General features: G+C 34.6%; 4 protein-coding genes across 7 annotated transcripts; 2 read left to right on the forward strand and 2 right to left on the reverse strand.

Annotated features, from left to right (window-relative positions):
- Window positions 1-752: 752 nt before the first annotated feature.
- On the reverse strand, window positions 753-6,623 carry LOC108731266 (peptidoglycan-recognition protein LC). 3 transcript variants are annotated; one of them, XM_018461511.1, is made up of 4 exons: window positions 5,562-6,623; window positions 3,165-3,765; window positions 1,643-1,794; window positions 753-1,295 (listed from the first exon to the last, which is right to left on the reverse strand). In XM_018461511.1, the coding sequence occupies exons 2-4, from the start codon at window positions 3,760-3,762 to the stop codon at window positions 783-785; spliced, it is 1,263 nt and encodes a 420-aa protein (XP_018317013.1). In that variant the 5' UTR covers window positions 3,763-3,765; window positions 5,562-6,623; the 3' UTR covers window positions 753-782. The 3 variants fall into 3 exon arrangements, with proteins under 3 accessions (XP_018317013.1, XP_018317012.1, XP_018317011.1); XM_018461509.1 differs by having other exon boundaries at window positions 754-1,303; window positions 1,645-1,794; XM_018461510.1 differs by lacking the exon at window positions 5,562-6,623 and having other exon boundaries at window positions 753-1,303; window positions 1,645-1,794; window positions 3,165-3,837.
- Window positions 6,624-9,725: 3,102 nt separating this feature from the next.
- Window positions 9,726-12,380, reverse strand: LOC108731267 (ubiquitin-conjugating enzyme E2 W). The gene is made up of 4 exons (XM_018461512.1): window positions 11,961-12,380; window positions 10,898-11,248; window positions 10,746-10,821; window positions 9,726-10,567 (listed from the first exon to the last, which is right to left on the reverse strand). Exons 1-4 carry the CDS (start codon window positions 12,003-12,005, stop codon window positions 10,554-10,556), a joined length of 486 nt encoding a protein of 161 aa, XP_018317014.1. The 5' UTR covers window positions 12,006-12,380; the 3' UTR covers window positions 9,726-10,553.
- Window positions 12,381-12,846: 466 nt separating this feature from the next.
- On the forward strand, window positions 12,847-15,380 carry LOC108731212 (ataxin-3). 2 transcript variants are annotated; one of them, XM_018461413.1, is made up of 5 exons: window positions 12,847-13,329; window positions 13,421-13,585; window positions 13,797-13,933; window positions 14,252-14,406; window positions 14,479-15,380. In XM_018461413.1, the coding sequence occupies exons 1-5, from the start codon at window positions 13,306-13,308 to the stop codon at window positions 15,105-15,107; spliced, it is 1,110 nt and encodes a 369-aa protein (XP_018316915.1). In that variant the 5' UTR covers window positions 12,847-13,305; the 3' UTR covers window positions 15,108-15,380. The 2 variants fall into 2 exon arrangements, with proteins under 2 accessions (XP_018316915.1, XP_018316916.1); XM_018461414.1 differs by having other exon boundaries at window positions 12,848-13,329; window positions 14,530-15,380.
- Window positions 15,381-16,690: 1,310 nt separating this feature from the next.
- On the forward strand, window positions 16,691-22,944 carry Unr (cold shock domain-containing Unr). Its single transcript, XM_018461532.1, has 11 exons — window positions 16,691-16,772; window positions 17,999-19,292; window positions 19,376-19,552; window positions 19,642-19,829; window positions 19,942-20,152; window positions 20,419-20,648; window positions 20,740-21,001; window positions 21,140-21,367; window positions 21,465-21,670; window positions 21,741-22,328; window positions 22,402-22,944. The coding sequence occupies exons 2-11, from the start codon at window positions 18,909-18,911 to the stop codon at window positions 22,568-22,570; spliced, it is 2,643 nt and encodes an 880-aa protein (XP_018317034.1). The 5' UTR covers window positions 16,691-16,772; window positions 17,999-18,908; the 3' UTR covers window positions 22,571-22,944.
- Window positions 22,945-23,439: the final 495 nt, after the last annotated feature.

Below are 23,439 nucleotides of genomic sequence, written 5' to 3' on the forward strand. Positions count from 1 at the left end.
AATAGAAAACAAACCTATTGGAATTTTTATTTCTTTACTAAAACAAATGAATTGGATAATCTAGTGTTTCGACATATTAATGAATCAATGAATATGTGTAAATATGTGTGTCTAGTAAGTAAGAAACATTCTGGAACATTCCAGCAACATTGCAGCAACGTTACAACGTTACTGCAATATTGCTGGAATGTTCCAATATGTTTCTTGCTTACTAGATAGTTAAAAATGGACTATTTTTAAATTCTTTTACTATAGCATTTTCTGTATTTTGTTTAATATTTAATACATATATTTCTAAAATTATTTTCAATTTTAACAAATTTATTTAATACCACCAATGTGTTAATTTTGTTATAAAGTTTGGTCAATGCAATATTTTTTTGTATCTTCAGTATGTACATTTCTTATTTTTCATTAATTGGCTCACATTCTAATTGAACTTATTTATTATACTACAAGTCTGTAAAAACTGAAATCTGTCATTTCAAAAAGATTTACTTTTGGAGCAGTTTGTGACAGTATAAGTAGTAGGATCGTAGATATTTTCAGTCAACTGTTATCTAAATTTAAAATTATAGTCTGTTCTTTTCAGCTGAGCTTCTTGCACAATTCATGTTTTCTCTTCGATATAAAAAGAAGAAAGAAAAAATAAACGATGCAAGAAATTTAGCTGAACGGAATAGACAAATGTATGGTATAACTTCAGATTTAAAGAAAAAAAATTATGTAAATATTTTCGAAAATTGTATTTTATTCACAATTTAAATTTCCAAGCAATCGAGTTAAGGCTGAGGTGACCAATGAGGCCACTTTTTAATTTCATTATATAAAGCATCTCCTGGACTCAAAGTTTTTGACACTTGTCGGTGACCTAACAGTTTATAGTCAGGTGAAATTTTCCCGCCTTTAACGCCGATCTCTATGATTTTTTGCGCAGCGTGTAATTGCGTTTTCGGTGGTACGACTGAATTGAATGTACCAATAAAGGAAATACCGATACTCTTATTGTTGAAATTGAAGGCATGAGCACCAACGTAGTCCCAGCTTCTGCCAACATATGCGAGACCGTCGCCTCCGACAAGAAAATTGTAGGCGATATCCGACCACTTTCTAGATTCTATATGAAAAGTCTGAGCAAATCTCACGTGAAATGTACATTCTGATTGCGTGGTACAGAACTCTGTTGCGGTGTGACTAATAATTACATATGGTACTGGCAGCTTCATTTTTTTAAGAGGCTCCGAGGGCGGCTGCGCACCCCATTCGTTTCTCTCGACAAAGCGTACCGAAGTTACTATTATACCTGAAAATTAGAAAAATAAAATATACATATATCATACAAAGATATATCGCTCAAAATGCAGACAAATTAATTAAAAACTAATTAATTAAAAAATTTTACACCAAATGTAACAATCTTAATCAGACGAATACGCCAGTTTTTGCAATAAAATCTGGAACATTACAAAGTGCAAAGTATATAAAAATGCAAAATATTTTGATATGTGATTCATAAAAAACGGACACGCTTTTTACAGATAGAATAAATATGGAACTCGGACACAGATTTAAATTTTGTAATCTCGCTAAGATAATGTTTGTCTTATGTGCTTGCAAAGCAAAAAAATTTCCAGATGAAATTACCCTCGAGCGACGAGTCTGGAATTTCTGGGAAGACTGGTGCGTCCGGGTAATGAATGAAATATACAGATGTGACCACTATAGTAGTTAGAAGTATTAAAGCTAGAATGCATGATAAAGCCGCACATCTCCATGTCCAAAGCCATTGCGTCACTAGAATAATTATAAAGTGCTGTATTAGAACGATTATTAGAACAAGTTTACAAGCTACGTAATAGCGTTGGATAAAATTACATGATCATTACGCTGGAAAGCGCGTGTTTAGCGAGAAGTGTATTATAATTGCATTAAATCTTTCATGTTTTATAATTCTTGTTTGATGCTACTCTTCTATTAGTCTATTCACAATCGTGTAAAATTTTAATTCTTTCTTGTAATAATTAAAAGTGTAAGAACAAATTTCTATTTAATATATTAACAATATTGAAACTCGCTTATATTCTAGTATAGTTGTGACAGTTAAGAATATTAGTCAAAAGAATTAATGATATTTGTTATATCATTAAAATGGTTTTAAAAAATTTTTACAGCTTAACTGAGATTGTTATACTCCGTACGTTTCAAAGAAACTATCGAAGCTACTTTGAGATGAATATATATAATATCATATATTATCGATTTTTCATCAGATTCATCTAATAGGTAATGAAAATATGCACGGTATTTATCCTTATTTATATATACTATTATATGTATACAATTATTTCAAATAACTATCAGTACTACACATTTTAGGGTTTACGTATAAAAAAAGAATTTGATTTGATGACGTCTTTGAGTCTATCGGATGAAGCTATGTCGATCACGTCATAGCAGAGTGACGTCAAATGACATCTCTAACATTAATAATAGCGAATTCGATTGGACGCGCTAGTGCACACTGGTGCATATTAAAACCATTGTACACTAATTTAATCTGATCAGTGTAAAAGTAAAATGCAAATATTTCGAATTATAAAACACATATTTTATTTAACAACGCATTAAAAATGTATTGAGAAATGTAAAAACGGGTTAAACTTTCACGGTTTTTACATTTATATTAAATACATCTTCACGTCGGTTTGTGTGTAACGATTTTAACATGCATAGTGTGCACTGAGTATGTCCAATCGAATTTGCTATAAGACGTTACTAAAACCGTCACCTTACAACGTTTGATAAGTTCATCGATGTACTACTAAAATCAGTTCGCAAGTAATTATGCGTTAAGTTCGATTGATAAATTTAACGTTTTTTAGGCGAATATTAATTTTTTCTATTCAATATTTTATTATTTAGATATTTATTACTAGAATACTAGCCTATTGCAATGATATCAAAAAGTATTTAAAACATACATTGTAATTCAATTTATTGTGTGCGAGTCGCGTAATTTCTTACATAAAACTATCCTGTTGTCATTCTAAATCTAAAAACGAGACGTTTTTAATTACCTATTTCATACTTATCTATACTCCGGAAAGGAAAGACGATAGAATAAATTAAAAACAAAGTATCTAAACAATCTAATTGATTATTACCTTTAGTTAATTCAGTGTTTTGCGGAAAAATGGGTCCATTGGCAGCTCCATTGTCCTTACTCGTCGACAAAGCCGAGATGTTAACTTCGGAGGCGCAGTTGACGTCGAGTTTACCTGCATCCTGGACCGGAGTGGGATTCGTGTAAACGAACTGTTTTATGGTAACTGGACCCTTGTAGAAGGTCTTGTTACCTAGATGCACATTTGTTGAGTTTTTCACACAAACGTCACCAAAATTCGACGGATCGGCGTTCGGTAGGACAACATCGCCGTTCGTAGTGGCAACCGCTTGATGTTGCTGGACGATAGTCGAGGATACCGGCAGATTCGTGATCCAGCTGCCGCCTTCTTCGACGTCCGTCTCCTCTTCCTCATCGTCGTCTACGTCACTGCACTGCGTAGAGGAATCTCCAACGCTACTATTGCCCGGAGCGACGACCGCGGTTTCTCTCACCGAGTGCGCAGCTTCACCATGAAACTTGTCGACCGCGTGATTCTCGGCAGACACGACAGCACTGTTCACGTGGTCCTGATCTTTTTGACACTGGTGACCGTCGAGCGTTGGCTGCTGCTGTTGTGCCAATGTCACCATACCCATGCGCTACGCGGAAAATTCATCTTTTTTTACATTGAATATGTTTTAAAATGCTAAACGCCACATGCAGCAGAATGAGCTTACGGAGAAATAACTATAATATAGGGTCTTTAAATAAAAATTCGTCAAGTCGTTATGATCCTTTTTAACAGTTTGGGAAAACGATTCTTAATTCTCCACGTTTAAAACATTCAAACTCAAAATTTCTCGACAGATTTTGTAATTTTATTTAGTTGAAAATATTGTATTTTCCAGTTCTTGTAAACTTTGAAAAAAAAAACAGAATAATCCGAATTATGTTTAAAATTGATTAATGTTGAAACCGGCAATTAATATGATTGAATAAAATCGTTGAGCAATGTAATAATGACTCATTTTCAATCAACACTACCGAATGTTTGTTGGGTCCTTTTTTCACATAACGATAGAATGCTCCAACCAAGAAAATTATGTAAATTATGTAAAATAAAACGAAAACGCGATTGAGTAGAGAATAAACAAAATTAGATTAAAACATCGCAAATCGAAGTATAATTGCGACATAAACATCAGTATTGATAAGAAACTTAAATAAACAGATTAAAAGTAAAATCTAGCGTTTAATAAATTTATTTAAACTTCGTTGGCTGTTAATGAAACAAGGATCCAACATGATACATGCTGCATATGGGGTAGAAATCGCACTTACAAATTTTACATTTTACGAATATTTATATTTAATCATCGTAAATCGGTTAGATGCGTATCTACGTTAAAAATTTTCGTTTTGGATTTAGTAAATAAATTCTTTATAATCTCATACAGCACAGAAGCTTGTATTGCTGCAATGTTTGCAATATTGCTGCAATATTGCTGAAATGTATGGAATATGTTCTGATGAGTCATAGTATCATCAGTGCGTGTTTTTTTGCATCGAATTTTTTATCGTACATCGTCATTTTTAAAATATGTCTGCGCGATTAATACGTATATGTTTTAGTAAAATTATACTATCCTGTATATATTTTAATATCTAATATTTTTTTAACTCCGTTTCTTATACAGATGATGGAGATTCACGCTAATCACAATCGAATGTGTTTCAGATAAAATATGTATAACAAAAGCGAACGCAAAAAATTAAAAAACGATGAGGTGTACAAAACATCTATAACGAATTGATTACTTCGTAAGCAAATTATGAACATCGATTATACTAGCACGCTGAAGGCACGTGAATTAAACGTCATAATATCATATCTTCGTCGTTCGAAGTATATTTTACTGCAGAATATAAGTTATGCTCAAATCTGGCTGATCAATTGTTTATCTATAATCTATATCACGATGGCAAGTCTCTAATCAATATAGTAACTCTTGCTCAGTAAATTACCTTATTAAAGTTCGATTACAATAGATAATAAGTTAGTTCTTTTTAGCTGAACTTTTTGCATGGTTCATCTCTCTTTTTCTCTCCACATTGAAAAAAAAAGAAAAAAATAAACTATGCAAAAAGTTCAGCTAAAAAGAACAGACCTAATAATTTCGTGCTTTGTTTTGAGAAATTATACATCAACTGTAGGAACAAAGTTCATCGTGAATAGAAGTGAAAACATATGTCTAAAGTATATTTTATTAAAATAAAAATCGGTAAAATAAAAATCGGTAAAATAAAAATCGGTAAAATAAAAAAACAAGTGACGAGCTTGATCAGAAAATCCCGAGGAAAATCCCAATTCAATATCCCAAATCAGTGTAACCGGTCGGCAACAATCCGCATTATCTGCTAAATTAAGGATTGACTGACTCATACTCGAGATTACCTCGCACAAATCATCATTTGTGCTGGCGGCGGTCACTTTGCCAACACTAAATCCACCAACAATCTATGACGACATGATGCCGTCACCGTGGAAAATGTTTCCCAGAAAGGAAAACTTCATTCGAACTGGTCCCCGGCAGTTTTCGACACACTTCGTTGATTCCACCTGCTGTTGAAGATTGCACTGCTGTTGAAGATTGCACTGCTGTTGAAGATTGCACAAGATCCGCAGGAATAAAGTACGTACAGTCCAAATAAGAGAAGATTCGATTCAGCTGGCCACTATCAGTTATCTTCGTTGATCCTACGACACTGTCAGACTAGTCGAACAGATACTGGCTTCAGCGATGACGCCACACGACTGTCGAAGGACGACGCACCTGGAGGTGGAAACGTGGAGAGCGCTCGTTCGCAAGAAGCAAAATGAGGAAAGGAATGGAAAAGCAGAGAATTGGTATAGCGTTCACGATATTCCTTTCTGTACAATGCTCCCGTATTTAATTCGAATAATAACACCAGTATAGATTCCTGTGCTGATACGCGAATGACACTACCATATCGCACAATATTTGCACTGAATCTATGTCACTGCTGCAAATCGCACTGCGTATTATAACAACACCACCATAACATAATGCGATATTTTATATATATATATATTTATTTTAAAATGCACGCGACGTTTTTAACGAAAATAATGGATTTTGCGGCAGCAAGCCGCTTGTCAAGAACTCACTGGCAAACAAACTGCCGACAAAATCAATTATCAACGCATCCGTAATGGCGGCATTATCTCCGTTCATTCCGATACGAAATGGACTGTCGTCGCGTTGTCAGACATCAGACGTGCTCGGAAATCGTTGGCCCCACTCTTTGCCTCTTTCTCTTAACCGCAGTGTTAACATTAACTGCGATATGCATGTATGAGCGATAACGTCACTTTACACAATTTTAATCTTTTTCGTGGAGCCGGATGACGACTTGTATCTTCCTTCGATAGAAGATTTCTAACGAATCAGTAGCATACACAAATATCTATGTTTATATTGTAATTTTTTTGCGATTAAAGATGAAGGATTAGTATTTCGCACTAATCCTTTACAATTATATTGTCGAGAACATGTATATCGTATATTATATTGTCACGAATTACAAGAGACAGTATTTTTTTTCTGTTTGGAACTAAAATAAATAGTATTGCATATATGTATCTTAGAACTAAATTTAGAAAGATAACGTTTTATGAGAAAAGATTTTTCATATCTCTGAAAAATCTAACAGCACTTGAATCAGATGATATACCAGATTTTTCTGGATAAAATGAAATTGTAAACTGAAGTGAACGTTTACATAAAGATATACATATGTATATTATAGTGAATAATAATATATATATAAAATATTAATCCTACACAAAATATTCGATATAATTACAGCGGACTGATAATAAATGAAAGCATGTGATGTGATGAAAACGTGCTGATAAAGGTTTCGCAACATTAATAAAAATATATGCATATATGTGATAAACGAGTGAATACATATATGAGATGATAATTCTTCAATCAGTCTTCCTTCTTGCTATTGCACTTGTTAATAAGATAAAAACATATCATAACTGATGATATTAGCGTCGAATTTAAACACGTTTAACACGTCATTAATTAATTTAATTACATATAAAAAGATGACCAAAATTATAATATAACCAGAAAATAAATCGAAAGCGTAGATTAAATTAATTCGGGAGAATCGGTTTTATATAGAAACTGAAATATTTTTTTTTAATATTTTAAAAAGACAGATAAATAATACAACCGTATTATTTACTTATAAGATAGTTAATTATAAGAAATGCAAGACTTATGGTATTTGTTGGTTTTCAGTCTAAGTGCTGTTGAGCCGCGATTAAAACTTATTTATACTTTGATATTTACACATAACTATATGGCTAAAGAAGACAAGTTTACTCTGATAAAAGTTGTATTTTATTAAAGATTTACATACGTATATGTACCATGTAATACAAAATACAACAAAGATTCACCTCTCGCAACTGCTTCTGAAAATATGCTTAATCGCGAAAATAATTGGAGCACAAATAAAGTCGTTTCTTGGAATTATAGATTTCGAAAATAGTATAATGATAATAAATATAATGAAAATAATATAATGAAAATAGACTAATGATTTTGGTATTTACCGAAGACTCGATAAAGAAATGGAACTAAGAATAAATCAACAACAGTTAATAATTATAGGAAAGGGAGATTAAAAAAGTAGAAATAACACATAAATCTTATCGCTAATTAAAATATTACCATCAATTTATAAAATATTACAGCAAATTATTCGAATAAAGATAACAGTGTTAATTTTCTTGTCATATATTATATTATAACGTAAATCAGTTGATATTAATATCAAAATTGATTTTATAATTATAAGATTAATAAGAGTATTCCATGCTCTTAAGAGCAGAGTTTTTCTTTTCAATTAACCGCAAAATAAACTTATCTTCATTATCAACCACATCTTCTTGTATTGTATTTATTGTTAAGGAATAATATTTATATTGAAGATAAAAATAATTTACTATAGAAAAAGATTATGCATTAAAAGATCGTAAGTATACAAAATATATTTTCCAGAAACAGTAACTATTTTTGATCGAATAACAGTTGTGAAAGGATAAATATTCGGTAGTGCCCTAATAGAGCAAAAAGAATGAAATATCGCTACTACAATGCGATAAGATATGAAATAATAATTGCATAAAACACTTTTCTAATAAATTATTTTATTGCAGTTACGTTAGATATGCTTCAATTTGATATATATCAGTTATCTTTCTTAAAACTTATCTTCTCATGTGAGAGTTGTGTTTCGCACATACATTATATAGCCAAATTATATATATATGTATATATATACACACGCACACATACATACACATATATATATGTATATATAAGGCGCGATGAATCAATGATTGAAGAAAGACACTAAATGTTATTAAGAAATTTAATATTACGTCACTTTACATTTTTAATAAATGTACAAAATGTTTTACTAACTAATTATTAATATATGTAATGATAAAATTACGTGACACAAAAATTTTAAAACATTAGACTGTATGCCAATTGTTAATATTTGCAGTATCATTAATTAATTTCACACTGTATATTATCATCAGTGCCATCTTATTTTATATAAAATAATACATCTAATGAATTATGTATATATATATGTAAATTAAACTTTTACAACTTATCAAAAGAACATAGCGTGATACATACATATATATATATATATATGACAATATCTTATACATATATTTAAATAAAAATCACAACTAGGTTGTAAAAGTGCTATTAAAAGATGTAATATATATGAGTTATTATATATCAACTCTCACTGTAATTGTTTAAATACGACATTTACTTCATTAAATACATAATATTTATTAACAGGCCTGTTCTTTGTATCTGAACCAATATAGTATTATACTTAAAAAAATAGATACATATATTTGAATTTTGACGAAAGCGAAATAGAAAGTTTTAGTAGCATTAAACGGGATTTATTCAACATATTTGCATGATACCATGATCTTTGTAGTGAAACTTAGCTAAGATTTAAAGAAAACAGTTTTTTTAACGCAGCAACAAAGAACAAACCTGATAGATGTAAGTGGTAGCCTAAAAAAAATTAAAAAAAAAAAAAACAAATTGATACAACAGAAAGGAATGTATTGAAAATATAGTTTGCTTATTTAAAAGAATAAAAAATGCTTATTTAAAAAAGTATATATTGCGCTTAATCACATTTTGTTATTGCAAATGGAAATCAGTGTATAAGAGTAGTATTCGCCACTAAATTTTGAGCAAAATATGCTTTCCTAAATGTATGTAATAAATAGATCATAATTCAATATTCACGTTTTATTAAAAGCAACAGAAAGCAAATTACTAGACTATATATAGCTATTGTAGTATCAATGTAGTATGCATATTTATCATGTTTTTCATAATTTCTAAATTTATTAAATGATTTTAATGTACATCAGGAATCTCCTTAAATTCGGAGTAACAAGAGAGAAAACTTCATATATTAATATCTTATTTAATAATAAATAATACCTTCTTATTTATCTGTCTTTTTAGCATTAATTTACTGATCATGATAGTAATTCTATAACTAAAATATGCTTCGCTATCAGCAACATTGCAATAATTTATGATTAAACAATTCACGCAGTTTGCATTAATTCTATAATTATAATAATAAGTAAGTTGTAGCCTTGTCTTTCCTTAAAAGTACTAATTTCTTGTTATATTGACTTTACTATATAATATAGGGGAGTGGCCTAAATCGAACCTATTTGCAATTTTTGCTCTCTATAAGGCGTAAATAAAGTCCGATCGTAAAACCGAAGGTACCGTTGAAAAAATCATTTAATTTCCTTCATTTTTGCTTCAAACCATTTTGATGGTATGATTTACTGTATTGTCCGATTTGGACACGAATTTTGAAACAAATTTTACAATAAACATTCAAAAGTGATCGCAAAATGCTTGATATTTTTGAATTTTGCACTCTTTAATCATCTTAAATTAATTACCTTCCAAACTTTTAACACCTCTTAAATGATTTACGATATCTTTTTTAAAAAAATTTTCACAAGAGATGGCCGAAAATACATATTTGTGTCTATTCTATGAACGTTATGACAGAGAACTGTCAAATTACTGTCACATGTTCAATGTCTTACAATGTCTTTACATTATAAATAGTACGCAAATCTGCTTAACTGTATTCATTTAAATTAAAAAAGTCCTATTTGGAACACAGTTCGATTTCAACTATTCTCCCCTATCATATGCGAAAATTCTATTGATTTAATGCGTCAGGTTCCACATATGGATGTTATCCCACTTGGTCCAACAAATGTTGACAAGTTGATAAGATTTTTATATGATCTTCAGTGTTAGACACTGTCATCTAAAAAAAAAAATTTTTCATTTTATTCATTCTACAAAGTTGTACTTTTACATATATGAAACTATAATTAGTTAGGATACAGCTAATTGCAAATGTTATACAGGACAAGAATTTAACAATATGATAAAAATGCCAGAGACAGACTCTGAAATGTGTAATATAAAGCAATTTTTCTCACCATGATACCACCATTTTGTCTTTTTTGGATTCTTGTTGCAAGTTTTCACATAAAATGTATTGTCAGGCGGTCTCTTCTACATGAAAAATACATACATTATATATTGAATTACATTAAAGCTGACAATATGTTTTAACAGTTAAATCTCACACCTTTTCTTTACAGCTGCTTAGCATGGAAATGATACTCAGACAGATGCTTTGCACACTGAGAGCAGGAGACCAATCCTCCGTTAATATGGATAAACAAATATGACCATTACTATAGACATGTGGATGTACGGGGATATTTCCACCAATAAAAGTCACTTCTGGCGAATCAAACGGATACTTTGAACTAAACTTAAATTGAAGCTGAAATTGTTCCCCCTCGTACAGCGTACCCTTGGCACCTTCCATGTGGACGATCCATTGCGTCAAATTTTGTCCAGCTAACTCTGCATCTACGTGTACACCTGGTGGAGGCTCACGTATTAAAGACATCAATTCCTTCTGCAGTCTTCTCTAGGATATTAAACAAATTCATTTAATGTAATATTTCTTTATATTAAATATCTTATAGAAGAAACAACTTTGGTCAAAGAGATCATACAATATGAATGTTTTTTAGAAACAAGTATTAACGTCTGAATAGATACATAATTTTATACACGTTTCCATAAAGATCCCTATTCAGCGTATGTTAAATAATATAAACAGGGATTGCTATAAAACTCAAAAAAAAATAAAAATGCATTATTTATGAGGCATTTATGGTAAATAATAGCAAAAATTAAAAAATTATTAATATACATATGTGTTGTGTGTCTGAAGACGAATGCAATTACATTATGACAATAAAAATCTTTGTTCATAAAACTCTTTGTTCAAAGTACATTCGTTCATGATTTAATTCCTAAATCAAGAATGACTGCATCGTTCAATATGAATTATCAATCACGGGTGCGATTGACAATTCATATTCACTGATAACGATCCGACGATAAGCAAGAGCGAACAAATTCTCGTCGACTTCGTACGTTTTCCATTTTGTCTCGCAATGTCCGTCAGAATTATACTCGATCGTTCGGTCCCCTCGCGAGTCACAAATAAAATAGATGCTGTTTCTAATCTCTCTTTCGATTTTTCGATCGTTTCCCGATTACACGAGCGGCTGGAATCCCTGGGATTATTACACGGATGGAAAATTACAGGGGGAGGGGGACCTTAAACGTACCTTCGACGGGGACGTTGCTGCCATTGTCGCTAAAGTACTTTCCATCGAAAAACATAACCGCGGCTTGTTCGCGGGGCAGGCACACGTCTCTCTGTCGCCGTTCCTTCCTCGGGAGGAGACCGGGGTGTCTTACGTTCGTCCGCGGTCTCGCATTCTCGCGCGGAAGGGTGGCAGAGGTGAAACGAGAACTGGGTCGTAAGGAGAAACAGAATGGACCGGACGCTGGCAGTCCTGGGCAGTTCCGCTAGAGCTTCCGCGGCGTCGGCAGCTGTATTCGCGCGATACAGCCGAATGAGCCGAGCCGAGCTGTCGCGAGGCGCACAGCGCACGATCGTCGTCGCACTACTCACACATACACGCGTGATGAAACTCGCGCGTACACCCGTATATACGTATGACGCGCAACGGTACTTTTTACAACACAAGGATACGAATAGGAGCGGATAGCGATCGGTCGTACGTGGTCGCCTGATCCCGACAAAGGAATCCGTCGGGTGACGGAACGTCCGTGAGAAAATAAAGACGGTGGCCGCGTCGGAGAAGCGACGGGGCCGCGAAAAATGCGTGACAGGTGGAATTAATGGAGTTCCAGTTTCCCTTGAATGTCAATGGAACGCAACGCGCGATATCGACACGCTGTAGAGACTCTTTCAATAATTTATAACAGCTCGCCGCGAGTCCGAGGCGAGGAATCGATGCCTTACGGACGTCAAGGTACGAAATGTACGATCCGGTCTTCAAAAACGTGCGCGCGTTCTATCCGGAAACGACTGACCGGATGTTGACGGATCACGTGATAAAAATTGAATATCAAACGTCATTTCGATCACGTGATCTATTTTGATGCTAATAATGAGCGTCGAGCGTCAGCACGGGTCTCCGTTGCTGTTCTTTTCAGCTGAAAGGCCTGGTTCCTTTTGGCTGAACTTTTGCACCAACTTCATCTTTCTTCCTCTTCTTTCCTCCTGGAGTGGAAAGGAAGAAAGATGAACTGTGCAAGAAGTTGAGCTAAAAACGAACGGGTCTCATGAAAAGGCACTTTAACGCGTGTTACGTCATCGCGCCAGGCAGGAAGTGCAGGAGCCATTTCAAGCCATTCTTTCAACACTGCCGCCATCTGTGATCCGGTCAATCTTTCCAACACATTCCAGCGAAGATTGGCGAGAATTGAGCGCGACACAATGGTCATCTGTTGTTCATGACTGTAGGCTGAAAATATTTTTGTGGATGACGTTCTCACCTGCGGCCGAGATCGGCGGAGGGACATTATATTTACGATTATTATTACGCGTCTGACGGGCGCGGGGTTCTGCGTTATCCGCGGTATCGCCGGGTGAACTGTGCAATGGAGAGTATATTTCACGAGAAGGTAAAAGACGCTGCCGTCAACGACGATCAATTCTCTCACGAGCGACGGGAATTGTGTGTTCATGTTCTTTAGCGATGATTTTTCCTCGCAGCAAGAGGGCTACCTGTGCGCCCAGCACTGCCTGAATGCACTCCTGCAAGGCCCGTACTTCAACGCCGTCGACCTGGCGAACTTCGGTCATCAAATGGACGAGGAGGAAAGAATCCGGATGGCCGAGTCGGGCGTCGACAGTGAGGACTACAAGCTGTTTCTCGAGGTAAACACAACGTCGCGTGTCGAAGCTTCGCGGTATACAATTGCATAATACTCGACGATAGCAGTGTCATACAAAAATTGAAATTATAGAAAAGATACGTAACCTTTGGAAATTTCCTTTTCGATAGGCATAAATGCTTGATCTTGCTATTATTTCCCACCGAGAGCTGAGCAAATACTCTCTGTAACAGCGAATTGCTTCTTATGTTTAGCAACCATCGGGAAACATGGATGACAGTGGATACTTTTCAGTTCAAGTTATTAGCAGTGCTTTGAAAGTTTGGGGTTTAGAACTGATTCCATATAACAGCACGGAACCAACAGCTTTACTGGCACAGAACGATCCTTCGTAGGTTATTGATAATTTATTTTGAGCTTTGATTATACAAGTACTTAGGTAGTCAAAGATTTTGAGTCTATTCTGTGTTGTGTCCTGATATATTTTGTTCTATTGCACTTGCAGAAGAGCATATGTTCCAAAGATTTCATTGTTCTTACAATTACAGTAACAAATCACACATATAAATTAATACTTGTTTTTTTTATGTTACATATTTATATCATATCATTTATATCAGGCGTTCACTTTTCAATGATGTAAAATAAGTAGTTTTATTTATAATAATTTTATAAGATATAATATATGTATTGGCAATATAATTTTCAGGCGGATGAGAGCATATATTTGTAATTATAAGGGACATTGGTTTACGATAAGAAAACTTGCAAGTCAATGGTTTAATTTAAATTCAATGCTCAGCGGACCCCAGCTTATATCAGACACTTATCTCACAATGTATCTAGCTCAATTGTTACAAGAAGGTAAGCGGATAGCGAGACACTAACGAAAAGTGTGTCAATCAAAGGTATATCAATCAACTGCTAATCTTACAGGTTATTCTATTTTTATCGTTATTGGTACCCTTCCTCAATGTCCCGCCGAAGATGTTCTTCTGAAAAATCCTATAGTCGCAACTAAAAGCAATCCAAACTCGGAATCAAAAATCACATCCAATGGCAATCGCTTAGGCACCAAGCTGGAGGACGAAATTTTGAAAACTGCTCTCGCGATGGGAGAAGTGAAGGTCCCACAATCTTCAAGTGCAAGCAGAAGCACGTCCTCGCTTTTGCATAAACCCGGACTATCCACAGACGAACCTCGTGAAAGGATAATTCCCATAAGAGTCGAGAGCAGGGAAGAAAAGAGTGACGAGGAGGAGGACGAAAATATGCAATTAGCTAGAGCCCTGCAGATGAGTCTGCAGAATGACGAGGATGACGTAGATAAGACGTTAAAGTTGAGATTGGATCTACACACTGACGACAAAACGACGCATTTAACAGACTTGGTAAATGATACGGACGAAGATGACGAGCTGAGACGAGCCTTGCAGCTGAGTCTCGAATGTGTTACTGCCCCCCCAACACCCGATCCCGAAGATCTACGCTGGCGTCGGCTGAATCATTTTGGCATCTATACGAGGACGTCCAACAATGAAGCTCCGACGAAGCTGAACACTTAACAATAAGCGCAAACTTTGCACAAATCATCTATTACTAAACTGACCGTCGTACTGTAAATTATATGATCGAATAGTTGAGCTCGAGAAGATATGTCACTTTGTATACTAATGATAAGAGAGCCACAATAATAAGAGTCAAAATATAGAGTCAAATGAGATTGAGGTACATTTTTGGTTCCTCGAAATTGATTGGTGCTCTCGTTGACGTTTCGTTCTCCCTCTCAACTTTGTTATACTAATCGTTCTCGGAATAAAAACGTTTGAGCAACAAATCTGCCGTTACTAATCAATTCTGAATATGTATATATTTGTGTATGTGTGTGTTTATATATACATATATATTTAAAATATAAAATATATTTGAGAAAAATGATTGATTTAATGTAAAAGTTTAGTACTAAGGATTAGAGAAAGATAAGAGTAAATTAAATCGAGATTAAAGTTAATCTGCATTGGTAGAATGCATGTGGTTGCAGCGACTTTGACCAAATTTCGAGTAACTTAATCAACAGTTAACTCAACCAATAGATCACTTAGGACAGAATCTTTAATGTACAATTCGTTGTTTTAATCTTCTATCGATACATTAAACATAATTTTGTTAATTTAATAGCTTTATTTGTATCACTTAATAAAATAGTACTGATTAAGTTAATCTAATTAAGATAATTGATCGAAGTTGTCCTAATTAAAATGACTTCTTCCATACTCCAATTAACTTACATTTTTTTCCAATATGGATGAATTTTTTTATTAATATAAAACATTAAATTAGGGATAATAAATTATACGATTGGAAAATTTACTTTAAGCAATTCTGACCTATTTCTACCAGTATAGAAATTAACTTTAATCTCGCCTGTAAAAGAAGTAAAAATTAATTTACTTCTTTTTTTTAATTTTTAGAATTAGAAGAAGTAAACCAACAAGTTAATCTTATTGGTGGAACCGAGCGTTAATCGCTGATTAAATTAATCGCACAGTTTAATTCAAATTATCCTTCGGGAAACATTCGACAGCCAATAGCTGCGTTCAGCAGAAAAAGCAGCTTTGCAACTATTGTAAAATTCTTTAATATTATTGATCTTGCCCTTAATTCCTTACTGGAACAGTTTACTATTGATTAAAAATTTTTCGTGAGCCAATTTTCCAATTTTTGTGATTCGCTTCCAATCGTTTGAAAATTTAAATCACATTTTGCTGTCGCAGCGTGCTGCGCATGAAAAATCAGCTTATATACAGGCGCCCTTAAGCTATCTTCACACGGGAGCGTCGAGCATCAGAGCATGCGCATTGGTATGTGAAATAATTTTACTGAAACGCATTGGGTCTAACGTATACACTGCTGATAGAGGAATCTTGTAATTTACATTATATAATGTAAACAAATATAAATTTCCAGTATCGTATGTCAAGACAGTATATGTGCAGAATCGTGCGCAATAAGTTTCTGCGCAGATGTTCGACGCTTAATGCTCCCCTGTAATCAGTAATGACACTTTAAGACCGTTTCCATCGCGACGTCGCGGTCCCAGGTCTCGACTCCCAGCTGCGCGCGTGCGCGCGCGCGCACAGGAAACTCGTGGTCGCTCCGTTGGATGTATGCGAACGCCGAATGTTGACATTCAACATGGCGGCATGTCGTCAGTGCTGTGCTGTGTCGTGGTGAGTTTCGTAAATCCTCTCAACGCCCTACAATTGCGAGCTTTGTGCGGGAACGGGTGCCATCCGGATCGGCGTGATCCTCGCTAACGTTCGCCGATCGAATTGGCGTCCGGGACAGGCCGATTGGAGCATGCTGCGGTTTCGCGATGACCACCGCGGCGAGATAAGGCGCTCCGCGACCTCATAAAAAAATCAACCTCTTAAAACTACGGAGAGCACACACGATAACGTCTCGATCACCGGCTGCTTTGACACGCGGAAGAATCCGCGAAATGGATCGCGAGCATGGCACGAGAGATCGGCACGTCCGTGATCCACGAGAGTCGTCATTCGTTGCCGCGATCGTTACTCTCTTTTCGAATTTCCGTGAAGATTTTACGCGTAATCGTGTCCGGTAATGTTGTCGGTTGATAGCGCGAGCAGGATGAGGATTGAGGTGGAGATGATAGCGGGGGTCTGTCAGTCTGTGTCAGGCTCCGAGGGTCATGACTCACATATCCGTGGAGCACGCCGCGGCGCCGCGCGACGCCCTCACGTCAGACACAATTTTCACGCGATCGCGCGTAACGGAAAGTAAGATTTCGTATCCCCTCGTGTCAATGTCAAACTATCAGATAATTGGGCAGAAGCGTGTTTGTCTCGCGCCGCGGAGTGCTATAAATAAACGCGTTGTTATTTCGCCCCGGTTATTTCCTTTCGACTCCGGAAAATTCTTTTATATTCTCTCACACAGAGATGAAGTAACCTACTAAGTCACGTGTGCTCGAAATGCGTGTTAAAAATTGTGTTGAATTCTCGATGATTCTTCTGCGTAGTGTTTCGATGATTTTAAATAAATTTTTATTTGAATGCGTATCTATGAAAAACTGTTATGACGGAATATAAAATTCTTAATGTTTTCTGCCGTTAACGTTTTTTTATAGCACGTGCAACACATCACGATTATTTTCTCGGGATTTTCTTTGTAGTTTTATTTTTGTATTATTTGTGAAATCTCTCGATCTGTTTCGTATATACAAATTTTGAGATTTTTCTAAAATATTTATTCGATATAAATTTTATTTAATTTGTGTCACAAAATATAGAAATTAATGTTCGTATATTTTATATGTTTTAATATTTAACGCTAGCAAAGCTCGCAATTTTCAAACGACAAACAATATACTTTAAATATACATGTTGTACTTGCAAAGTGATTTTTTAAACTTTTATTTTTTTTTTTACAGCTTGTGTCATTGTTAGTTTAGGACACTTCTGAAACCAAGGCTCACTGTAAATTCTACATTTAAAAGCTGAAGAAGGAAACGTTACTATAGAAATATTGGAAGAACACAATCAGACTCAGCACGCATTGAAGACATCTGAGGATTTTCAAGTCAACATTTATCCTTTAAAATCTCCTATGTTTTTGATTTACTCCTTTTATAAGAGATGACTGATGTTCAAAAGAAAACACAGTTGTTCTAGTGCACGCTAAATTGAGTATTTATCAAACAGTTGTTATAATATTCAAACATATATATACGTATGGAAAGTATTGACAGTGTATGGTGTGCTAAGATTTTGTACTTGTATTAAGTCATAAATCAGCATTAACTGCATCGTTCATTTGTATATTATATACACAACAAGCCTTGTGAGCAAGAGATAGGTGAGCAAATACAGTGACCGTGATTGTGATTGCGGCTGAGATTGTGCTGCTCCGCTTGGTTGCTAGAACATCTTTAACTGCGTTCAAAGAGTGCCAAGTTTGTGTAGAGTCACCGTGGTACTCTGATAAATAATTCTCACAATAACGCGTTAAAGTATTCTGAAGAAACCTCACTTCCACTTTCTGGTCACAAAGAATTTCTGCAGCATTTCTGCAGCATTTCAAGGAGCCACTCTTCCTCTTCATTAAGTTCTTGTAACATTATTAATAGTGAACAAAGATATAAGGTACCAAGAACCGTTCTGTGATATCTATGTTAAACACTTAAATAATTGAAAAAGACTAAAAATTTCTAAATATAAGTATATATATTGTGTGGGGTGAAACACAAAAGTGTAAACAAGAAATTAAGTAATTGTTTCAAGAGAAGAAGAGTTGAATTATACGTAAATATTACACATAACACTGCGCAAATTGAGAAGACAATGTCCAACAATCCTCAGTGGAAAACGTTCCAGCCGCCAATCATGAACTCTGACCCAGCAATACTCGACTATAAGTCTATGGCTATATCAAGTCCTAAAGCCATAACGGGATATCAGCCGACAACTAATAATTATCGAAATGGTACCAATTACAGCGGTGATCATATAGTTTCACCTCCTGAATGTAAAAATTCTACTAACTATGGAAGTTATCCTGGTACACAGTCATCGCCACGCAATGGCGCTACAAGATTCCCGTTTGAATTTACGGGTATGGAGACAAATGCTGGGTATACAAACGAACCTGCCACCAGTAATTCCACCTATCAGGATCAATCTGCGAATCAAGGAACACGGGAAACTGGTATAATTGAGAAATTATTGGTGAGTATTACAAATATTATGGAATTTATCTATAATTATGAAACATATAAGCAACTAATTTATCCATGGTTTTTATTCAACAGCATTCTTATGGATTCATACAGTGCTGTGAAAGACAGGCAAGATTGTTTTTTCATTTTAGCCAATTTAGCGGTAATATTGAACATTTGAAGATTGGAGATGCGGTAGAGTTTGAAATGACTTACGATCGACGAACAGGCAAGCCTATTGCAAGCACCGTTAGCAAAATTGGCCCAGTGGTTAGTAAAACAATTACAACAACAACAATAATAATAAAGGAGTAATAAAGTATTATAAAAAGATGTAAATGTACGCATATTTCTTTTAGTCATTAGGTGATCAAAGATGCATCGGTAATGTAACCACAGAGTTACAAGCAAGTGGCGATTCGGGACGTATCACTTTCGAATACCGTGGAGAATGTTTTTTTCTGCCATATACCAAAGATGATGTTGAGGGAAACGTCACCTTACGTACTGGTGATAAAGTATCATTTCAAGTTGCAAATAATCAACGGTATGATATGTTTTTAGATTATTTTTATACATATATAGTATTTGTTGGTAAAATAAGAAAACTTATACAAGTAGTAATTTCTTTTCTTACATATGCAACGCTTATATTCTAGAGGAGTCTTGAATGCGTGTAATGTAAGGCTGGAAAATCCAGCACATCCAGTTCGTTATCGCGGAGTGGTATGCTCAATGAAAGAAAATTTTGGTTTTATCGAGCGTGCTGACGTAGTCAAAGAAATATTCTTCCACTTTAGCGAAGCTAAATCTATGAAAGAAGAACTTAGGCTAGGAGATGATGTGGAGTTTATAATACAAACGCGCAATGTAAGTAAGATAAAAACTGTATAAATGTGTTTCTTTGAAAAGATACGCATATGAGCAACATACGATTTAAATAACAAAAAATCTAAAAGCACGTAAAAAATTACGTACACATTATTTAATTACACATAAAAAAAAATTTAATTGTAACTGTAAATCCAAAAGTATATCGACCAATCGCATTCGAGCGTTTGAAATTTTGATTGTGATTGGTCGATTTGCTTACAGCCTTGTGATTATGATTAAAATTTAATGTTTTTCTGTTATAGGGGAAAGAAGTAGCTTGCAACATTACAAAGTTACCACCCGGCTCAATTGTATTTGAGGAAGTCAGCAACGAAGTGGTGAAAGGCCAAGTGTTGAAACCTTTGGAGAGAGGCAATGCTGCTCGTCATCAAAATGATCCATTACCTGGTCGTATTCGATATAGAGACAGTGATCATTCTGAAGTTGAAGTACCCTTTGGCGACAAAGATCAAAAGGGAGACTTTACTCTTAGGTAATTTATATGAATTAATAAATATGTATTTTTTTCATATATAGTTGTATACATCACTATAATATAATGTAATTTAATTTCTTTAATATAGGCATGGGGACTGGGTCCAATTTCGTATTGCAACAGATACTAGAGATCAGCTTAAAAGAGCTACAGAGATAATGTTATTACCAGAATCTTTCACTGTGTCTGGAGAAAGACGGGAGCAGGGTGTAATACAATCTCTCAAGGATGGTTTTGGCTTTATTCGTTGTGTAGAAAGAGAGCCCAGACTTTTCTTTCATTTTAATGAGGTTCTTGATGTTGATAGAGAAATTAGTGTAGGAGATGAAGTTGAATTTACAGTCGTACAAGTGAGTATAAATTAACATGAGAGTATAATGTTAAAAAAATTCTTTTATTGTTATTGTGTGTGTATATATATATATTTCCTTTTTATTTTGATTTTGTTTAATTAAGTTTTGTTATAATTTTGTTCTTTTTTTTATAAGGACCCGTCATCATCATTCTCTAATACTCGACAAAGTGCTATTAGATTGAAACATTTGCCAATGGGTACCGTAACGTTTCAAACTATTATAGAGAAGGATATATTAGGTACTGTAGCACAAGACACAAATTCGATGGAACCTGGTCTCATTAATTATGGCCAGCAGAAAAGCATTATTTTCTTCTCCAAAGATTGCGACCCTAAACATATTCCAAAATTGGGTGATAAGGTGAACTAATATAAAGTTTATATAAGAAAATCAATCCACTTTTTAGAGAAACACTTGCTCTATATGTTTTGCTGTAAATATTTATTTGACTTTATAGGTAATGTTCAATATTGTTCAAGTGAAACGAAATAAAGAACTTGTTGCCGAAGACATATTTTTAGTAAATGCCGCTGGTGAAAAAATTCAAAATGTTAACAAAAAATCAAATGGACAAGTATGTCAAGGATTTATTGCCGCCCTTAAAGACGGGTTTGGCTTTATTGAGACAGTAAATCATGATAGAGAAATATTTTTTCACTACAGGTAGGAAATATACGTTAATTTCTGCGAACGATGCATATATATATATATATATAAAATATTTTATTCGCAGTAATTTTGAAGGAGACGCTAGTACATTGGAATTAGGGGCCGATATCGAATGTACAATTAGTAGTTCGAGCAACGGAAGAGGTTCCGGGGGTTGTGTAGCTGCTGATCATGTTAAACTGGTACCTCGCGGAAGTATTCCCAGGCCATCGCCTGTTAGCGAGGTACTTGATGGTACTGTGGTGCGACCGCTGCGAAGTGCAAATCCCGAGCAAGCTGAGTACGCTGGTTTAATCAAGATTAATCCAACTAATGAAGATGAGGAGACGCCAGAATATGAATTCGGAATCATGGGACTTTCTAACAAACGGGAGCTATTGCAGGCTGGCGATCCTGTGCAATTACAGGTCGATTCAGCAGGTCATGCTTGTAATATCGTAGCTGTTAGGAAAAAAAGAAGAGCTACTGTGGATGCGATGAAAGGTCCTTTCGGCTTTCTTGCTTACGAAGTCGACGAGGGCAGAAAATTATTCTTCCATGTAAGTGAAGTTCGAGATCATGTTACACTGCAGCCGGGAGATCAGGTAGAATTCGTTTTGGTCACTAATCAACGCACTGGCAAATCATCAGCATGCAACGTAACTCGATTAAGGTAAATTAATTTTTTTAATTTTTTTTATACTAATGACAGTGTAATTTTATTTACAAATTTTTATTGCTTATAGCGATACAGTCCAGCAACGACCCGAGCGATTAATAAGTCGATTACGTACTACATCGCTGGAAGATTCAGGCCCAAAATTAACTGTGGTCAGGCAACCAAAAGGGCCTGATGGTACGCGTGGATTCAACCAGGAAAGATGTCAGCGTATTCCTGGTGCCATAGAAGAATAATGCGCCTGGGCAGCTAATGAGATTGGGCTATTAATTATCCAAATTGTAATCTACAATTTGTTATTAGTCCATATACTTCGAGATTACTATTGTAAACATGGTCGTAAACGTTTGCCAAATTCAGACTAATGTGACAACAATAATTATAAACGATAATAATCTGAAAATGGATGGTGACCAAGGGCCGAAATAATATAAAAGTAAAATGAAAACAAAAAATGAACAACGATTCATTTTATCACCTCATAAAGGGAGGAAACGGGAGGAAAAAAAAGCGATTTGTCTTACATTCAGATAACGTTAGATCTTATTCTAATACGTAATTGGTTTCTCTCTTTAGTTAATTTCCCACATCTTCATGAATTTATTGCTAAGCTACCTATTTGATGTTATTTTTTTGAACGTAAAATGGATAATTGTAAGATTTGTCGAAATTTTTTAGTACATTTCTATTTTCGTGCATGTTCGGTAAATATATCAATTCATTACTTAAAAATAACAAAGTACTCAAAGATGTCTCAGAATATTTACAGGTTGGATTGCTAGCTACCTGTTTGTATTTGAGACGTGTCTTTATAAAAAGTATCCTTATACATGTTGATATACAATCTTTTACAATTTATATGATTTATTTCGAAATTCGTTTTATCTGTTATGTACATTATATGTGATATAAATGTACAATGGTAAAAGAAAAAGAAAAAGAAATTACACGCGAAGTGATATTGATACAAAAAAGATTGAAGGAAAACATCCTGCAGTACAGATTCTTTACCGGAATTTGCTAAATTTTATTATGAGTAGTGTATTTTGTTGTAATAAATTACGATATTGAGTCACTCTGTTAACAAGGTGTCTATAAATTTGTA

Source organism: Mycetomoellerius zeteki, unplaced genomic scaffold, assembly GCF_001594055.1.
Source record: "Mycetomoellerius zeteki isolate Tzet28-1 unplaced genomic scaffold, Tzet1.0 scaffold122, whole genome shotgun sequence".
NCBI classification, from domain to species: Eukaryota; Metazoa; Arthropoda; class Insecta; order Hymenoptera; family Formicidae; genus Mycetomoellerius; species Mycetomoellerius zeteki.